Below are 18,018 nucleotides of genomic sequence, written 5' to 3' on the forward strand. Positions count from 1 at the left end.
CAAACTTGTTGCAAACTCCATGTTACTGTAAGCTGTACAAACCAGAACGCCCTGCTTGACGTTCTTTACGAGCTAAACGTGCCACACGTTAAAAGCTCCCCAAGGAACCATGTTAGACAGGAAAACTGTATTCCACCGTCAATAAATGTTCATGGTCGTGGAGCATGGAGGTTTTTTCAAAATGACCGCCATATTGTTTGCTGGGAGCTTCGGTGCCAGGCTTCTCGCGGCCATATCTTTCTGGTATGGGGGGGGGGGGGGGGGTCCACGTACGCGGAGGAAGGGTGGCTAGTAAAGAAAAACAGACGGTTTTCTTCTGAAGTACTGATTTGCTTCGTTGATCCAGCCTTTTAAATCTGTGCATGATGCACCAATCACAGATTTTCCCCAGAATGGGTTGTGCGGGAATTTCCAGGTTTTCAAGTCAAATTCCCACCCTTGGCCAGGCCCTCTCTACTCTCTACTACAAGATTGGGGCTGAGTAAAATTTTTCACCAAGGGGACTATTGTGGATGTCAAAATCTCTACCCAGGAAGAACTACGCTAAATCTTCATAACTAACTTTAGTTGATATATTTTTTAATAATATCACGTTTCAATATTTTCCTTACTTTGTAGAAAAGTAGTTCTGACGTCATTGATCCTGATGGTCTTGGAGGCGCGACACGTTTCACTCGGTTAACTGTTACGTGACTGACAAGAACATCGTTGGCGTGACAGTCATCAGTCACGACAGTGAGAACAGAACGCACTTGACAGGCCGGGATGTCACCCGAAAGGCCGTCATAAAAACGTCACATTCGCTACACTGGGGTAGAATTTTTTTCAGGTGGGAAACCTTTACCGCGGTCAAACGACAGAAATATGCAAAAAATAGGTTTTAATTTTCACAGTTCAAAGTTTAATACATTTACACTCAGCAACATTTTTATCTACCCTTGCTCATACGAACACTTCAATTTGAACGAAATTCCCCGAACTAGAAAGAAAAGCTACCTGAAGGCGTTTGATCGCTGTGGAGTTCCGCGGTGGAGCAACGTGTACGAGGGTAGCAAAGGGGGATTTACGATCCCATTTCACGCACAATTTTAACCAAATTTACGTGTCACGTATACTTTAAACAGCAGAATTCACGATCATGTGTTTTTCTAGCTATTTTCATGCGTCACGGTCTTATTTTTGCGTTATTGTCACGCGTCACGGTTTAATTTTTGCCCTTTTCACGTGTCACGCATAAACCCTTTGCTACCCTCATGTACGGCTTGTGGGTGTCACGTGATGGAGACAAGATGACGTATTGGGGAGGAAGTAACTCTAACTTTCCTTGCAAGTGCGCATGCGGGGTAAATGGCAACTGCGCTAAGACCACACATGCACGCATGGATGCAACTTCGATACAAATCATCTCGGGTGGTGTGAGGACAGCAGTTTGTGTTGTTTATTGGCCAGCAAATCCCTTTCCCTGTAAAACAGTTGGAGAGCATTTGGAGATGCCGGGGACTTTAATCAGTATGACGTGCGCGAAGCGTTACGGTGTAAAAGCAAATAAACCAGATCGCGTTTTTTACTCCGGCTGTCGGCTGAACAGGGGTGGATCCAAGATTTTTCGTAGGAGGGGGTGCACCACTAAGGAATGGCGTAACTTTTTTTATGCAGAACACCAGCCAAGTGCCGTCAAGTGCTGTTTGGGCCGCCCTGCCTAAATAAAGTTGATTTGACTTGATTAGAAAGCCACAGGTCATCTCGGGGTAAGGGGTGCGCACCCCTTGCACCCTCCCCCTAGATCCGCCCCTGCCTAACATTTGCGGTTGCTTTTGACAACTTAACATCAGAGTAGGAATACCAAATTTCCTTTGATTTCTGTAAAGTAGTTATTCCCAATAATCGTTTTTTTACTGCGTAGAGAAAGATCATTTCAGATATCTGATAGTTAACCGTTATCGTTGCCAAACCAGTATTAAAGTCAATTATACGAACACTATTTCAATAATATATAAATTTAGGCAAGCCTAAAAGCGGAGCTCCCCAGTTAATTATTTTCACATAACTCTAATTCTGGCCATTAAAATTTAAGGCAAGATTATATTCTTTATTTTTTTAATAAATAATAATTAATATTTTTCCTTTTTCTTTTTTACCGTGTCCGGGGTGGGGGGGGGGGGGTACTCCCTAAAATACTATGGGGGGTGCAAATGACCTTCAGAGACAAAAGGTTCAATGCGACCCTTTCCAGACAAACACTGCAAAGTAGGTACCCTCAGAAACAAAGAAGAAGAAGATTAAAAACACTACCGACCAGCCAGACTCTGTCGAGATAAACGATGAAAGGACGGAGTTCAAGCTATAACTTGATAGTGTTTTCAGGATGGGAAAACAATCAACCCTGTTCTAGAGTCAAAAGGGTGATTGTATACCCTGTTTCAGAGTCAGAGAGACAAAAAGCATACCATTAGCGGCACATACCCGTATAGCTCTTATATGGGAGTACCATCCCCCCTCCGGGTACCAGTACAGCAACACCAAATAAGAGAACAAACAAAATCAATCAAAATGTTATAATTCCACCGAAGCATTATCATAAAGAAGTCTGGATGGGAAATTATGTTGCAAAACGGGCAATTATGTTACCTTCATGTAGAAAAAAAGGAGGGAGGACTAGGGCTGCATGTCGGGGTAGATAGGCATATCACATGGCAAATAAGGCATTTTTGTTGTTGCTTTACCAGCTTTAAAAGAAAGAAAAAATCACTTTACATTTAGAGTATAAAGAAAATAACAAACATCTACATTTATAATAAGGTTGATTTTAATTTTTTTCATTCACTCATTTATTCATTTTCATTTTCACTATTTGCCGATATTTTAATTTTGAATGGAAATGGCAGAGGTTATAGCTAATGGTTTACAGCATGTTGCCCAAACCAAGCTAACTCCAAGCAAACCAGAGTGAAAGCTAACCACAAGCAAACTAGAGTGAAAGCTAACAGCAAGCAAACCAGATGAATAAAGCTAACTGCGAGCAAACAGGGGTGAACCTAACTCCGGAAACAAAGAAGTGACATTCTGTCATTCCACCGAACAGGGTCACCCCATCCCCAACCCCCCCCCCCCCCAAAAAAAAAGAAGATAGCACCTTGTTCACTTTTACATGTTTTTGACTCCCCTTCCTCTTAAGGGGTTTCACTTCACTTACAGAAAAAAAGCAAAAATTTGGGAAGCTAAATATTTTTGTGAGTCTCAAACTCATTTTTATTTATTACCCAGAAAAAAAAATAGAATATGTCTGCTTGTGTATAAAACTATGCAAGAAAAAATATAACATCATATTTGACTACTTTTTAAAAATTTTTGTTTATTGTCCCTTTAGAGTGTTCCTTAGATTAAAATAAAAGTGAGTCAAATTGTTGCTAAGGTACCTTATGATACTCAAATTTTATCTCTTTAATATTTCACTTATTTTAAAATACTTTTAAAATAACAAAAAAATAAAAGAAATTTAATATATAATAACTACTCACCTTTAATTCAGTACCACCAGTTTCAGATAATATCCAATTAAATATTATTTTTTCTCCACTGCCTCCCCCAGTAAAATAAAATTAAAATAATATCTGTGTATTGAGGCTCAAAAATATTCAGTATTACTGCCAAATCTTCAATACCAGTCAAAAATAAAATAATTTTAACTACCACCTTTCTCTTTCTGTTTTCGCTGATATTTTTGAAAAGATCACTTCATAATTCCCTTGTTACATCTAACAAGATGTGAAAGTGAAGGTCAATCAAGAAGTCTTTTCTGAAGTACACTGTAAATAGGTTAACATTTAAAATTAAATTTTGCTTATTTGCAGCTTTTCTTGATTTTAATTTACATGTAATTTACTAGTCTCTTAAAAATAGCATCAGACGACACCCAAACACAGCTGATTTAATTTTCCTGTTTTCTTTTATGTCCTTGTCCTTTCTTTTTTGTGTTTGGCACGCAACTCTGCAACTATTTAACCCTGAAAAAAGTCAAATGCCACAGATTAAATTAAAATTATTAATTTCAAAATCAATATTTAAAACAAAACACTTAACTTGACTGTTTAACTGAAGCCAAACCACTGGATGCAAAAGGATCCATTAGATATTTAACATAGATGGATCAGCACAGACTATTTTTTTACTGATAACTGCAAAGTCAACTAAATATTTTAATAAACTCAAAGCATCACTGCAAACCCTAACACCCCCTCTTACCGGTAATTAAAAGGTTTGGCCTTTAATCAACCCCCTCCCCCTCTCCCTCCCGCTAGCCCTTTAGAACTTCCATGACCTACATGGAGATAATTTTCCGGATAAGAATTGAAAAATGTCTTTTTGAAGTATTTTTTCCTGCTCATTTTTTTGAGGCTTTGATGCTTTACTGTTAAATAGGATGAGATGCATGATTCTGCCATAACCAAGAATTTGTGAAGTTTGTGAGGGAGGTGGCCCACACAGCAGGATTTAGAAATATATATATTTATAATATTTATAATTATTTATTATTTAAAATTATATTTATAGATTATAATATTATATTTAAAAAAAGTGGATGAGAGATAGGCAACAGGAGTTAAGGTAACCGAGTATAGTTAACGGCGGTAGTAGGCTACCGAATACGATCCGATCCACTAAATCCGAGACAGAACTAGTGAAACAGCCAATGATAAACAGCTGGGTAAAAAAAAAAATATAAATATTTAATTATAACTAATATAAACTAGATACCTGATTTACTTTGCTGTTGTCCACTTTGCACAGAGCATTCTATACCAAGTTCAACAAAATTGACTGTAGCCAGTAGTATTCTTCATCATTGCCTAATGGCAGAATATAACAATACCTAAAAGAAGGATTGACATAATAATCTATTAAAAACCACCACACTAGCTCTAATTAATGGCCCTGTTTATAAAAAGAATTTATAAAAAATTTGTCTTATTTAATGGATCTCATCAAATATAATAATATTAGCCTCTTTCGTTTATACACTCAGTGTAGTGACCCTTCCTTCCTACAATGGATATTTAGCTTTTTTTTGAGATTTCTTGTTAACTTACTTGTATAGAAAAAAATTCCATTGCAAAGATACACATCAACACTGTCATAGTGATAGTCAATGTAAGTTTGCATACACAGCTAAGTAAAGGAAAAGTAGATTTTGTTTTTTTTTTTCTAAGGTGTGTAAAGTGTAACGCAAGAGCCGTCTTCTTAGCGTCGTCGACCATTGAAAAGGAGTAAATAAGAATAAATAGATGATTAAAAAAATAAAACTAAGTTTAGCTGGGAGTTTAAATAAAAAATTAAGTCATTAACAGCTCATGATTATCGGAGGCGAAGCGGCCGCAGTTTTTGTATTATTATCCAACCGCGTAGTACATGTTTAAGCATATAATTACAGATTTTCACAAAAAAAATGGACTTAGTGTATTAGTAAAGTCAAAGTTTGTTACCTCATATTTGAAGTCGGAGAATGCTTGTCAATTCACAGCAATTCAGCAGGACAAAGCTTTCAACCAGCTCATGAATTAATCGGAGGCGAAGCGGCCGCAGTTTTTCGTATTATTATCCAACCGCGTAGTACATGTGTAAGCTATAAATTATAACTTACTCCAGCACCACCGACCTTTGAATTATCTGCGAAGGTCTATTTCAGCCTTTTCCATCCGTGTAGCTATTGACACTTCTTTTTCCTTCACTTCAGTTAATTGCGTTTAGCTCAATTACTAGAGCTGGTCAGCCGCCGAAACGGTAGAAACTCGCTCGCTCTCCACCTGTGCTTTTTTTCGGATCTCCCCGTAAGCCCTTATCGTTTGCCATAACTTCCATGATGTGTAAAGCCTTTAGACGGGGTAGACCGAGAAATATTTACGGAGACATTTCTTTTTCCTGCTCGGTTTCTCCTTGTGCTTCGTTCAGCTTTCAAACTGACCGGGTTGTTCACTTTGTCCTTCATGTAAATCTAAATGGACTGACCATGGAAAAGAACTTGCGCCCGCGGACCAATAGCAATGCAATCACTTGGTCAGCGGTCAACTTAAAAAAAACACGCGACCTTGACTAGTTCTAAACCTGAGCCCGCGATATGGTCATGTGATACTGGTCAGCGGATACGTTGTTTTGACAGCTGTCAATTGACCATAAAATGGATGTCCAATATCAAAGATCTTAGTCGATTACCTCACTCATTTCTGGCGAAGGAGGCAGAAGATTGTCTCCCCCTCCCCCCTCTGCTTGGGTTGCCTTGGGACTCCCCTCCCCCTCCCCGAGAGTCTGTACGCGCGCGCGGTCGACGGGCGTACGCACCAAATTTTTTCGGCCTCCTGGGTTTACAAAAATTCTCTCGTACCCGCATTACCCATGGTGCTCCGCTCCGCGCGCTGGCGCGCGCTGTAGAGCTCCGCTAAAAATTACCGTCTTTTAAAACGTTCACTAAAACACCAGAATGACACTCGAAAAAGACAATTTGAAACTGAATAATTCCCTGTTTTATGATGAATTGGACCCTATTGTTCTTATTAAGTAGATGCAAATATTAGCCGGTCTACTGACTCGTCCCCAGTCGTCTCAGCGAAAATTTCTTCGTTCCCATGATTCCCTCCTAGAGTCACGACGGACTCAAAAGACGACTGGGGACGAGTCAGGCAGATCTACACACCCCGTTTTGTGCGCAAGTGCCAACGTTTCACCTATTTAAGATCGGCTAACATTTGCTTCTCAACAAAACAATAGGGTCCACTTTCAAAAACTGGCCAGTCGCCACTATGGTATGCCTGGATATCTCCGTAAAAGGGGGCTTTACGGAACAATTGTGTGCAGGTGAGAAGTGACGGGACCACGTGTCTATTGCGTGCAAGTGTCAAAGCCACACCTCGGAAATAATATAGAGACCTCCTCAAAAATGGCCAGTTTGGGGGTCTGTACTTCATTGTTTTAAAATTCATGCAAAAAAATATTGCAGAAAGGGTGATTTGCCGGATCACTGTGCGCCTGACAAAAGGGGTGTGACCACGTACTCATTGTGTGCAAGTATCCAAGTCAAAGAACGAGATTAAGGGGACTCCAAATAGACCATTTTCGTATTCTCGATAATGGGTTGGAACTAGCTTGCAATGGAGGGGAGCTAATGCTGGTAATCTTTTCAAATGCAAATGAAGTACTTGCGCAACGGGCAGACGTTATAAACATAACTGGAAATAACTTGCAATGGAGGCTAATGCGGGGGAATATTATTATAAAGAGCGTCATGTCATTTGAAAAGATTACCAGCATTTGCCTCCATTGCACCTGGTTATTTTGCACAAGGAATGCTAAAGGAATATATTCCTTGTGCATTTTATTTGTTCCCTATGGCATGTGCTATTCCTGGTGGAATATGGCAGCGTTACGTTTTTGTCCCTCGCGAGTTTGTTAACGCTTGTCCGAATGCATCACGCGGTGCGTTCCTACGGGGGCGTCTACGGAGAGTTCCTCGACGTGTGTGCGTTTAGGTTCCCTCGAAGTTTCATTGTGGGGAACGCAAAACGGAGCAGAAAAGAGAAAACAAAACGAACGGTATAGGTAATAGGAAGACATAATGTACCGCAAATTTTGACAGAAAAGTAAAACTCGGAATTGTTCCCCACTGGGAAAAGAAAATGGATCAGAAAACGGATCCTAAGAAGGAGGAGAAAAAAACGCTGAATGGTACAAAATCGCATTAAAAATGAGAAAACAAACGAAAGAGCGGAATGACACGCAAATGGTTGAAGAAAACGTAATCACAGAAAGGAACGTTCCGTTTTGCGTTCGGTCTTTTCTCTTCATTTGCGTTAGTTTGGGTTTTGGGCGATGCTGCCAAAGTCAGAACTTGTACCAAGAGGGCGAAAAAAATCAGCAACAACAAACAAACAAATAAAAAAGAAAGCGAGTATACACAGTTACCTCAAGCGAAGTCCATAAGTTTTAATTCAATCTTCAATCACTTTTTTAGCAAAATGTACAACATACCTAAAGTCGTATTCCTAAAAGTCAACGAAAAAGTGACGTCACCGTTTATTCTGATATAAAATAGTTTGTATATGTTTTCCGATCTTATTATATATTTGCCGCTTTAATAGCGTTAGCTTGGGTTCCCCATGGTTAAACTACCTAAATGTGATCTTGGGCAACCTGTGGTATACAAAAAGGTGCTTTGAGATGACGTCACTTCTTAGTCGACTTGTACAAATTCCCGGATGCTGTTTCTTTAATAACCGTAAGTCCCTAAACAGCTGAGGTAATTATCTTAGCTGGAAATTACAATATAAGCTAAAAGGTAGTCTAGCAACAAAGGGATAGGCAAAGCGAAAAGCCCCTATAAAACTACAAGGCTAAGTTTTTGCAAAAGGTTGTAATTATGAATTAAATATCTTAAAAGGCATTAAATAAGCGATCATAAATAGCTGTCATGTAAAAATTACAAGCTGGTCTTCTTTGCAGCTGTGACTAGGGTTGTCACGTAACTGATGCCGGGGAAAGCGTTGCGTGACGTGACAGTCCAGCTGCAAATAAGATTGTTGCTATTAGAGCAAACCGTAAGGAAGAACGTTTAGCCGAGGGTACCCAACACTACTGACCAATCACAGTAAGAATACAGAATTAAGACTGCTTCATATAACGGGGTTAAAAAAAAAAAATAGGATTGACGCGAGAAAACTGGTTTACAGCGACGCTTATGCCCAAACAAACTATATGGTGACCCAAATATGTCTCTTGGTGATGGTCAAAATAGCGTTGGTATCCCACGGTTGAAGTCTCTGCACTGAAAAGATGAGAAAAAGCTAGCATTCTACAAGCGAATTCACACGAGCGTTTCGTGTGCAGTTTGATGTACATTGAATTTCTCAATCTCGTCACATCATTATATTAAATACAGTGAAATCCCGATTTCTCGAACCTAAAGGGAAAATGAAAATTGGTTCGAAAATTAATTGGGGTAAAAAAATTCCAGTGTTCGACTGGACGAAGCAAATCCAAGGGAAACGACATTTGGTCCGAGTTTTGGGAGGTTCGAAAATTCGAGGGTTTGAGAATCGGGATTTCACTTAATCATATTTACATTTAGAGAAAATTTATGAAAGATTCTTTGGTCGACAGCTGTACAAATGTTACCTTGTTGCGTTTGTTTACTATACAGATGTATTATTAATTATATAATAACCTGAATTCTACGCGCACTTTGATTGGTTCTTACTTATGATCTTTTAGAGTACAGACGCATAGATGACGTCACGCAGTGGTGTGACTCGCGCGCGTGATCAGAGTTCATAGTCCAAATCAGAGTTTTATTATATAAAACAAATAGATTCAATTTTACCGTGGGTCTGTTCAGTTATAGATCACAGAAGACGTCAAAATATGGTAAGAACAACAGTGACCCACTCGCCTAGCGGCTCGTAGGCCACTTTTTTTGTTCTTACCACATTTTGACGTCATCTGTGATCTACAACTGAACAGACGCACGGCAAAATGGAATCTATTTGTTAACTTTATGGGTCTACATCGGTGTAAAACCTGTGTAGTTTTTCTTTGTTTTGGAGCAACTGTTTTCAGCCCTACTCACGAACCCAGGGTGGTCAAAGTTTTGAATCCTTAGTCGATGACATTTTACTAGATTTCCACCATTTATGAAAAAAAAGTTCAAACATGTATTTTGTAAGGTGTTTATGACACTGAACCTGTGAATTGATGGAGTTTGAACGACTGCATTGGTGAGAGCCGGTGGATTCGCTGCAATTCGTGTTTTGTCTGAAGTATCGATCGTATGAAAATCTTGTTGAACAAATTATGTCTTGTTATATGCTATATATAAGTCTGATTCATTAAATATAAGCTGTATTTTATAGCCATTTGTATACCCGCGCAAAAAAATATTTCCAAAATATAACTTTGCTTTGGAGCGGAAAACGCGAATTACTGGCCGGTCATGATCCCGCAGAATATCTTATAGCTACTCTCATCAGGAATCATGTTTTTGAAACTAAGAAAAATTAAGGAAATGAAACTGAAAAGTCACACAAAGGAAAATAATGTACACGATTTAAAGAGAAATAAACAGAAAGCAAGTCTCTCCCATCTCTACGTTAGGGGGGGGGGAGACCAATGATTTTCGTTTTTTACCAATCAGAGCGAAGATTTGGTCCAACCAATCAGGTGCAAAAGAAAACCCAGCCATGAGATGGTTTGCGTTTGCGCACTGGTTAGATTTTCCCGCACTTGGCGTTTGTTACATGTTTTCCCGCGCCTGGCACTGGTAACATGTTTTCCGGCGCTTGGCACAAGTCACATGTTTTCCCGCCCTTGGCACTGGTCACATGATTTTTGGGACCGCCTACATGCTTTGATTCGAGTTCTTTTTGGTTAATATTGTGTTTTTGGTGGCACTATGAATAATTTGGTTTAGCTTTACACAAACCATTTTCGCTTTTTCTCCACCTCCCTACAACTAACTAAAATATGTTCAAGGCCTCGCTTTCTTGTAATTTCTTTCCCGAAAACCTAATTCCCAATCACATTTTAACTTTATTACTGAATGGGCCTGCCCATTCAGGGTATTATGCCGAATAAACTGATCAAAAGATAGCTTCAATAGGGTTCATTGCCACACCTTAAGTAAGGCCTAGCTCTGTTTTTACTTATTAACTAATAGTTCACCTTAGCCGTTCCATATGCAGAGGTATTTTGGCTCGTCACGCAATGTTCAGAGAATAGATTGTGTGACGCACACAATTGCGTGAAGAACCAAAAAAGGCTGCAAAAGAGTCAATTTATTAATTACGATCGCATGTTTTATAGGAAACGTGGATTTTGTCTCCTCGGTCGCTTGGCACTTTGGTCAGGGATGTCGTCCCAGTAGGACAGATTGGCTCTCTCTGTGGCTGAAGACTGCCAAATGAAATAATCACAGGAAAAGCAAGAATTAACAACACAAATACTCATAGCTAAGAGTACTACAGATTTGCGAGAGTTACTTCTTTTGTATGAAATTAGTGATATGATAGGGGGAGGTGGTGATGAGAACTTATGGGGATAGCGCAGTGGTGAGAGCGCTCGCTTCCCACCAATGTAACCCGGGTTCGGTTCCCGGACCTGGCGTGATATGTGGGTTGAGTTTGTTGTTGGTTCTCTTCCTTGCTCCGAGGGTTTTTCTCCGGGTTCTCCGGTTTTCCTCCCTCCTTAAAAACCAACACTTCTACATTCCAATTCGATTGGGAATCCGAGGGCCACAGGTTTGTCAGTTGCAAGACTGTTACGTGCAACCCTCGTTAAACTAAGTCGATTTATTTAAACTAAGTCGATTTATTTATTCGATTTATTTAATGACCAAAAATAACAATCCTCTCTGGAGAATTCCCCCTTCGATATTCTAACCAATAAAACATGGTTGTTTTGAAATAACTTGGCCACCAGGATACGATGGGGGAAGAGGGAAGGGAAAGATAACGTAAGAGAAGCGTACAGACTCTCTTTTCCTCTCTCTTTTTTATTCCCCCTTTATCCTAGCTTTGACAAATTAGTCAAAACACTTACATTTAAAGAATTTTAACTACCTGAAATCAGCAACTGTTTGAAATGCAATGGCCTCCCACCAATTACAACTGTATGACTCCCTGAGTAGCTATACGTGAAAATAACGATTTCGGTACTTTTTCAGTTGTACGGTACTAGCAGAAGGCAGCCGCCATGATTGTTCTTTACTTACCAGTCGTTGTTGTACGTTCAGAGGAAGTTCGTCATTAGCTTTGTATACATCTTCCCTGCGAACACTCAACCAGGAGTCGTCCTCAAATTCAATCTGACCAAAAAAACACATTATTTTACACTACGAAAGTAATTTACTGTACTTCCTAGACTACGTGTTAATGGATAAATTAGCTGTGTAGTGCAATATTGCGTACCGTATCAGATACTTTCCCTCTTCCGGCTGATGTATCCGTGAGGTCAAGATCAATGTCAAGTCAAGTCAAGTCAAAGAGAGACGAACGCGATTTACGGCTTTGGCTTTATTAGAGCACTTAATCTGTCCACAATCATGCGAGAACACCAAAGCAGAGGGAGCTTAGTGCCAGAATGAAATCTGAAAACGAGGCATTCTCGTCCCCATAGCCCTTTCGTTTCTCTTAGCCGGCTAGGCCTTGGCACGAGAAAACGAAGAGCTCTGGGGACACAGGATTTCCAGTCCTAGATTATAGGACTTCCGGTCTTCATGTATGCAGTCATGACGTTTTAAAAGAATGTATGAGAGAGTTGTTACGTTTTCAACTTCCGTTTAGGAGTTCTTTGTGCGAAACTGCTAATAAAAAAAAATCGAATTAATTCAAAAATCTTATGTCCTCAGAGCCCTTCGTTTTCTCGTGCCAAGCCGGTTGAGAGAAACGGAAGGGCTATGGGGACGAGAATGGGTAGGAGGTGAAAACTGAGCAGTTTTATTGCTCCCTGGCTACCTCTTTAGTCGCGATGCATTCGAAACGCCTCAAAGAAGAATTGAAATAAAGTGGCCTACATTAGTATGACCAACTGCTTTAGGGCACTGGCCTTGTAATCTTGTCGGCAGAATTCTAATTCCAAGTTCTCCACCCTGCACTATGACTTGTCCTCGGTCAACGCCGAGTTCAACGTCGCGGTGATGACTTGCAAGTGGCCAAATGGCCAGTCTCTGATAGGTTATTTCATTTTTTTTTCCGGCTTCATTTATTTAGTTATATATTTTTATATATTTGTTGTCTAACATATTGCAAAGGTGAAATCTAACACACCTGATAGGTAACGCTTATTCTTCGGCCGGTGACTCTGGCCTTAAACAGTTCCTCGTCTTCACCCCATTTGACTTGAACGACGGTTCCCACAGGAAGATCGCCTCTTGTGCTATCATGGCTCTACAAAAATTACCATTATAAACGATTAAACTTCCGATAACAAATAACTACAACTACAACAACAACATTTTTGTTGTGGAACAATCCATAGTGGACTCGCTTTGTAACAAGAGAATGTATGAGAGAGTTGTCCCGTTGAAGCCCTGATTTTTTTTCTTTTTTTTTTTTTTTTTTTTTTTTTTTAAAATCTCGGCGATTTTTTTTCCCAAGAGAATTGGACATAGTTCAATGTTTAATGGAACTTATTTACAACCCTCCAAGTTTATTTTTTTCCTTAATAGCCATTTGGCCACCGACTGCTCAAGTTTGGTCGCCAGTGAAAAAGTTTAGTCGCTAAATTAAGCTCACGCTTTCAATCCTTCTTCTCAATTTTAGTCGCCAGGCAGGGTCGATTTAACCCTCTCAAACCCTTGGCTTCTTTAGTCAACGTACTGAAACACAAAGTTTTGATTAAGTGGGAAGAACGTTTGAATGTAACATTTGTTTTTTATTTTGCTTTCAAATTGGTTCCTCTTTTTTTTCTCTCCGAAAATTGAAGATGACCAGAAGTATTGTATTCTTGAGGGGACGCGGGGTGCGGAGAGGGCACTGATGCGCTGCCGATCGATGCCAATTTAGTTGAATTAATTTAACAGTGGTACGTCAATCTTTGTGCCAGACCCAGCTTCCATATTTTTTCACACTTTGCCCATTCTTCCACATCCTTCCTAACACATAACGTCCTGCCCACACCTCGTCTCTATAATGGTCCTGCCTCCATGCTCAGCAGAAGTTTTTGCACAGTTCAAAAGTTGCGATACACGAGGTGCGTGACACAAATACGTGACGATCATACAAATAAACTTACAACAATGTCCGTTTGCGGCAAATTATCACAGTACGAGCCGTCATCAAAGGAAACCACGTAATATTCCTCTGATGTGGTGTCCAGCACCACACCACGGTAATATCTGAAACAGGCACAAACACAGAATGTTGGTAAACAATAGAGCAGTTTTCTTAAGTGTCGTAAACCAAAACCAAAGAATTACTCTGGCCAATCACAAAGGACACAGACAATCCAGTAAACCCAAAACCGAAGAACTGAGCCGGCGAGCGGGGAAAACGGCGCGAGCGAGCACGATTGCCGAGGGGAAAGTGGGCGTTTTAAACCAATCACAAGCGTAGTGAACGCAAAACCAAAGCAAACGCAAATACTTCGACACTCAAGTGAAAACCGCTCTAACCTTACTTTCCCTTCAAGTTCAAATTGTCGGAAACCTAAAAATAATCATTAACTAAGGTGGAAAAACACCAACGAGGTAAAAATAAACCCCGGGGGGGGGGGGGGTACTCCATATAATGGCCTATACGGGGAGGCCCCGCCCGAAAGGGGTACCTTTTTCAGGCTTAAGGTATATAAAAGGGTAGGGATTTTACTAGTTTAGATATGTGAAAGGGTATGAAAATCCGTCATTTAGGTTTTTAAAAATGCCTTTAATTGAAATATTTCGAACAGACGCACTTTATGGCTGTATTATTTTAATTTATTAAGCGCTACATAAAAATGACAAGAACGTCCTGTTCTAAGGCTATGCCATGTCTTTTAGGTATATGAAAGGGGTACCTTTTTTCAGTAGAAGGTATTTTTTCTGTAAAAATAGTATATAAAAGGGTAAGGGGTAAGAGCTTGGGGCGGAGCCTCCCCGTATAAAACATTTTTGAGTGCCCCCTCCCCCCCGGGAAATAAACCAAAAAGGAACAAGGATGGTTGAGACTGAGGAAGATTATGACGGATTATGAACAATAACCTCGAACAACTACTGTAAGCAAAACCCTAACTTGACGTTGCCATAAAACAGAATCTTAATGAACATGAATTGTTTAACAATGACACGAGCATGGGACAAAGAAAAAATCTGAGTCCCGACGGGAATCGAACCCATGGCCTCCCAGATGCCAGTTGGGCGCTCTAACCAACTGAGCTACGAAAGACTCGAGGTGAGCTAGGCCATTTACTAGGTTGATATGTTCTGCATACTGCTATGATCAGCAATGTCGAAATCACCAAGTGTGTAACAAATAATTAAGATGGTAAATTATAAGCTCGGTGATAAATAACGAGGATGAATTGTTCAACAATGACACGAGCATGGGACGAAGAAAAAATCTGAGTCCGGGAGTCCCGATGGGAATCGAATTCGATGGGAACGAGAAACTTGTGGTGAGCTGGGCTATTTACTAGGTTGATATGTGACAGGCGTCCTGCATACCGCTAGGATCAGCAATGTCGAAATCATCAAGTGTGTAGTAAATAATAACGATGGTAAATTTTAAGCTCGGTCATAAATAATGAAAATGAATTTTTTTAACAATGACACGAGCATGGGACAAAAACAAATTCTGAGTCCCCAACGGAAATCGAACCCATGGCCTCCCAGATACCGGTTGGGCGCTCTAACCAACTGAGCTAAGAGAGACTCGTTGTGAGCTGGGCCATTTACTAGGTTGATATGTGACACGCGTCCTGCATATTGCTAGGATCAGCAATGTCGAAATCACCAGGTGTGTAGTGAATAATAAAGATGGTAAATTTTAAGCTCGGTGATAAATAATAAGATGAATTGTTCAACAATAACACAAGCATGGGACAAAGAAAACACCGAGCAGAAAATTTACCATCTTTATTATTTACTACAACAGAATATTACCTTCCATTCTTGTGCTTGGCAACAACGGATTCACCAGAATGAATCACGGAAAAGTCGCGCTGTTTTCCCTGATAAAAGGAATGGAGAATAATAGTTAACGTTTTAGCTTATTGGTTCGCCATCTCATTATGTGCCCGCACATAAGGACGAATTAGGCCCTCTCTACCATATTCCGTTTCGTCTAAAACCGGAGTCTTCGTATCAAAAATCGCCAACTTTTTGCTACACTCGTTTTCGAAAATGTGCAATGCCTGGAAAGACTTCGCGGAGGGGATTTTAGACAGCCATACAGTGATCATCGTCGCGTCAGCGTTTTCGAAAACCAACGTTTTTGGCGTGTACAGGAAAACGCTACTGTCGAAAGTATCCACTTAATTGCGCGTTTTCTTATCGCTCCGTTTTTGGTGACTGGAAACGCCCAATTTATAGTATGGACAGCAGAAGAAAAGTAAACGCTTAAAAAAGTATGTGTTTTCCAAGGAAAACGCAATAGTGTAGACGGGGCTAAACTACCGTTTGGCAATCTTCGGAAGCTAGTCTTCAGGTCTACCTAAGAATCTTCGCAGGTCCTTGTGTTACCGTCGATAATCTTTCCAGCCATTTTTTTTCTCGACGAACAAACATTAACCAAAACGTACAGCTTGTACGCCCTGTCTTATTTAATCAGATTTCAATACTTTTGTATTTTCTTTATCTGAAACTATCTATTACAAGTTTTAGGGCTACAAAAAAACTTACTTTAAATCTTGTTCTTTGGTGTCTTTCACAGAAGGTTTCTGTTGGCTGTGGCCAGTCACTCGGTTCCAGTGCAAACCCGGCCAAGACTAAGCACGTGACGTGGAAGGAGACTGCGCACTTTCCAGCACAACACTGTACGCATGCGCCGTTATTATCCTTACCGCTGAACGTTGATCGACAGTAGAAACATTTCTGTATACAAACAAACAGAGCGTGACACAATCAACAGAACGCAGGGTAACACAATCACCAGAAGGAAACGTGAGAGAATTAACACAACAGCGTGACACAGGCAAAAGACCAATGCGTGACTTACTTAATACAACAGATTGTGACACATGCAACGATAAAGAGCGTTTTACAAGAAAACACCAATAATAACGTGACACAACAAGCAAAATAGAACGAGTTATATCACAAAGAACGAAAGAAAAACATGATACAATCAACAGAACAAACTGCGATGCAATCAGCAGAACGGAGCGTGACAAATGCGACAGAACAGAGCGTAACACAACAAAGATTACAGAACGTGACATAAAAAGAAAAGAACGTTACAATGAACAGCACTAGAGTTTTTACTTTTTAACATCATTTTATTAATATTTTTTTATTGTAAAGCGCCATGAGCATTAGTGGATTTTGGCGCTATAAAAATACTTTTTATTTATTTATTTATTTATTTAACAGCACAAAGCGTAACACTATTAAAGAGGCAATCCATGATTCTTCAGAGGAAAGACTAATTAAAGACCAAGTTGTACTACTTACAAGTTTTTTCCTCGCTGAAGTGATTTGATCTGTGTTAATTCCTTCTCTAAGATTTACGTCTACAAAGAAAACTTCAGGCATGGCCACAGCACAACCTATATGAACCCATCTGCAAAAAGAAAGAAGACACAGAAGCACAATATTAAATCACCAGTAACAACAATAAGGATAGTAATAAAAACAACTTTGGAGCAAGACATACTTAGGAGTGCCTGCAGTACCTGTTATTTGTACTCTTCTTCAAGGCACCTCCCCCTAATCTGCATAATGAACAATACTGCAAAACAAAATAACACAATCTAGCATCAGAGATGTAGGAAATCCACACTGCATGTTAATCCTAAAGGAGTAGGACGAACTAAAACACCATGACTGAAATGAAGAAAAGAGTTCTATATTCTGTTTCTTTGGTGGTAAATCCTTTCAAAGGGTTCCTTCACTTGCCAGCTTTCCCAGTGCATTTGTTACACGAGGTTAAATGCGATTCAACCAAGTTAAATAAGCAATTTAACCGGCCAAGTTAACCACAACGAGTGGGTAGTCAGCTGTCCTGGTGGTCAGCGGTTACTAGCTCTTGTCAGGCTCAGTGCTTTGTGTTCTCGGACATTACAGCGTGGTGTCAGGTCTTCGTTCCATGGAGGGTTTTCAGGGATGTGTTGCGAGTTTTTCCCCTCCCTCCCTCCCTTCCCTGCTTCTTGTTATTAGTTATTCATTTTTCCACTGATTTGATCAGTGTGACGGCCGACGGGTGTCTGTGTGTGGGGGCTCATGGCTGTTTTGTTGGGATTGCCAGCCTTGGCAGCTTTATTCTATCTGGGGAGGGCCGGCTGACCTCAGTGGAGGCCCTCCCGGGTATCCCAGGCACCCATCCTCCATATTCACGAGGCAGGGGTTAA

At 40.1% G+C, this 18,018-nt stretch overlaps 1 protein-coding gene across 1 annotated transcript in view; it reads right to left on the bottom strand.

Annotated features, from left to right (window-relative positions):
• Positions 1-8,258: 8,258 nt before the first annotated feature.
• LOC144638733 (lysine-specific demethylase 4A-like) overlaps positions 8,259-18,018 on the bottom strand; it is a 32,067-nt gene continuing 22,307 nt past the window's right edge. Inside the window, exons 14-21 of the mRNA XM_078497976.1 lie at positions 17,344-17,399; positions 17,123-17,231; positions 16,352-16,543; positions 15,614-15,681; positions 13,771-13,873; positions 12,804-12,923; positions 11,750-11,842; positions 8,259-10,932 (exon numbers count right to left, since the gene is read on the bottom strand). Of these exons, the coding sequence (XP_078354102.1) occupies positions 10,837-10,932; positions 11,750-11,842; positions 12,804-12,923; positions 13,771-13,873; positions 15,614-15,681; positions 16,352-16,543; positions 17,123-17,231; positions 17,344-17,399 (837 nt within the window). The 3' untranslated portion in view covers positions 8,259-10,836. The remainder of the gene's footprint in view (positions 10,933-11,749; positions 11,843-12,803; positions 12,924-13,770; positions 13,874-15,613; positions 15,682-16,351; positions 16,544-17,122; positions 17,232-17,343; positions 17,400-18,018) is intronic.

The sequence above is a fragment of the Oculina patagonica genome, chromosome 14, assembly GCF_052425735.1.
Source record: "Oculina patagonica isolate OP01 chromosome 14, crgOcupat, whole genome shotgun sequence".
NCBI lineage: Eukaryota > Metazoa > Cnidaria > Anthozoa > Scleractinia > Oculinidae > Oculina > Oculina patagonica.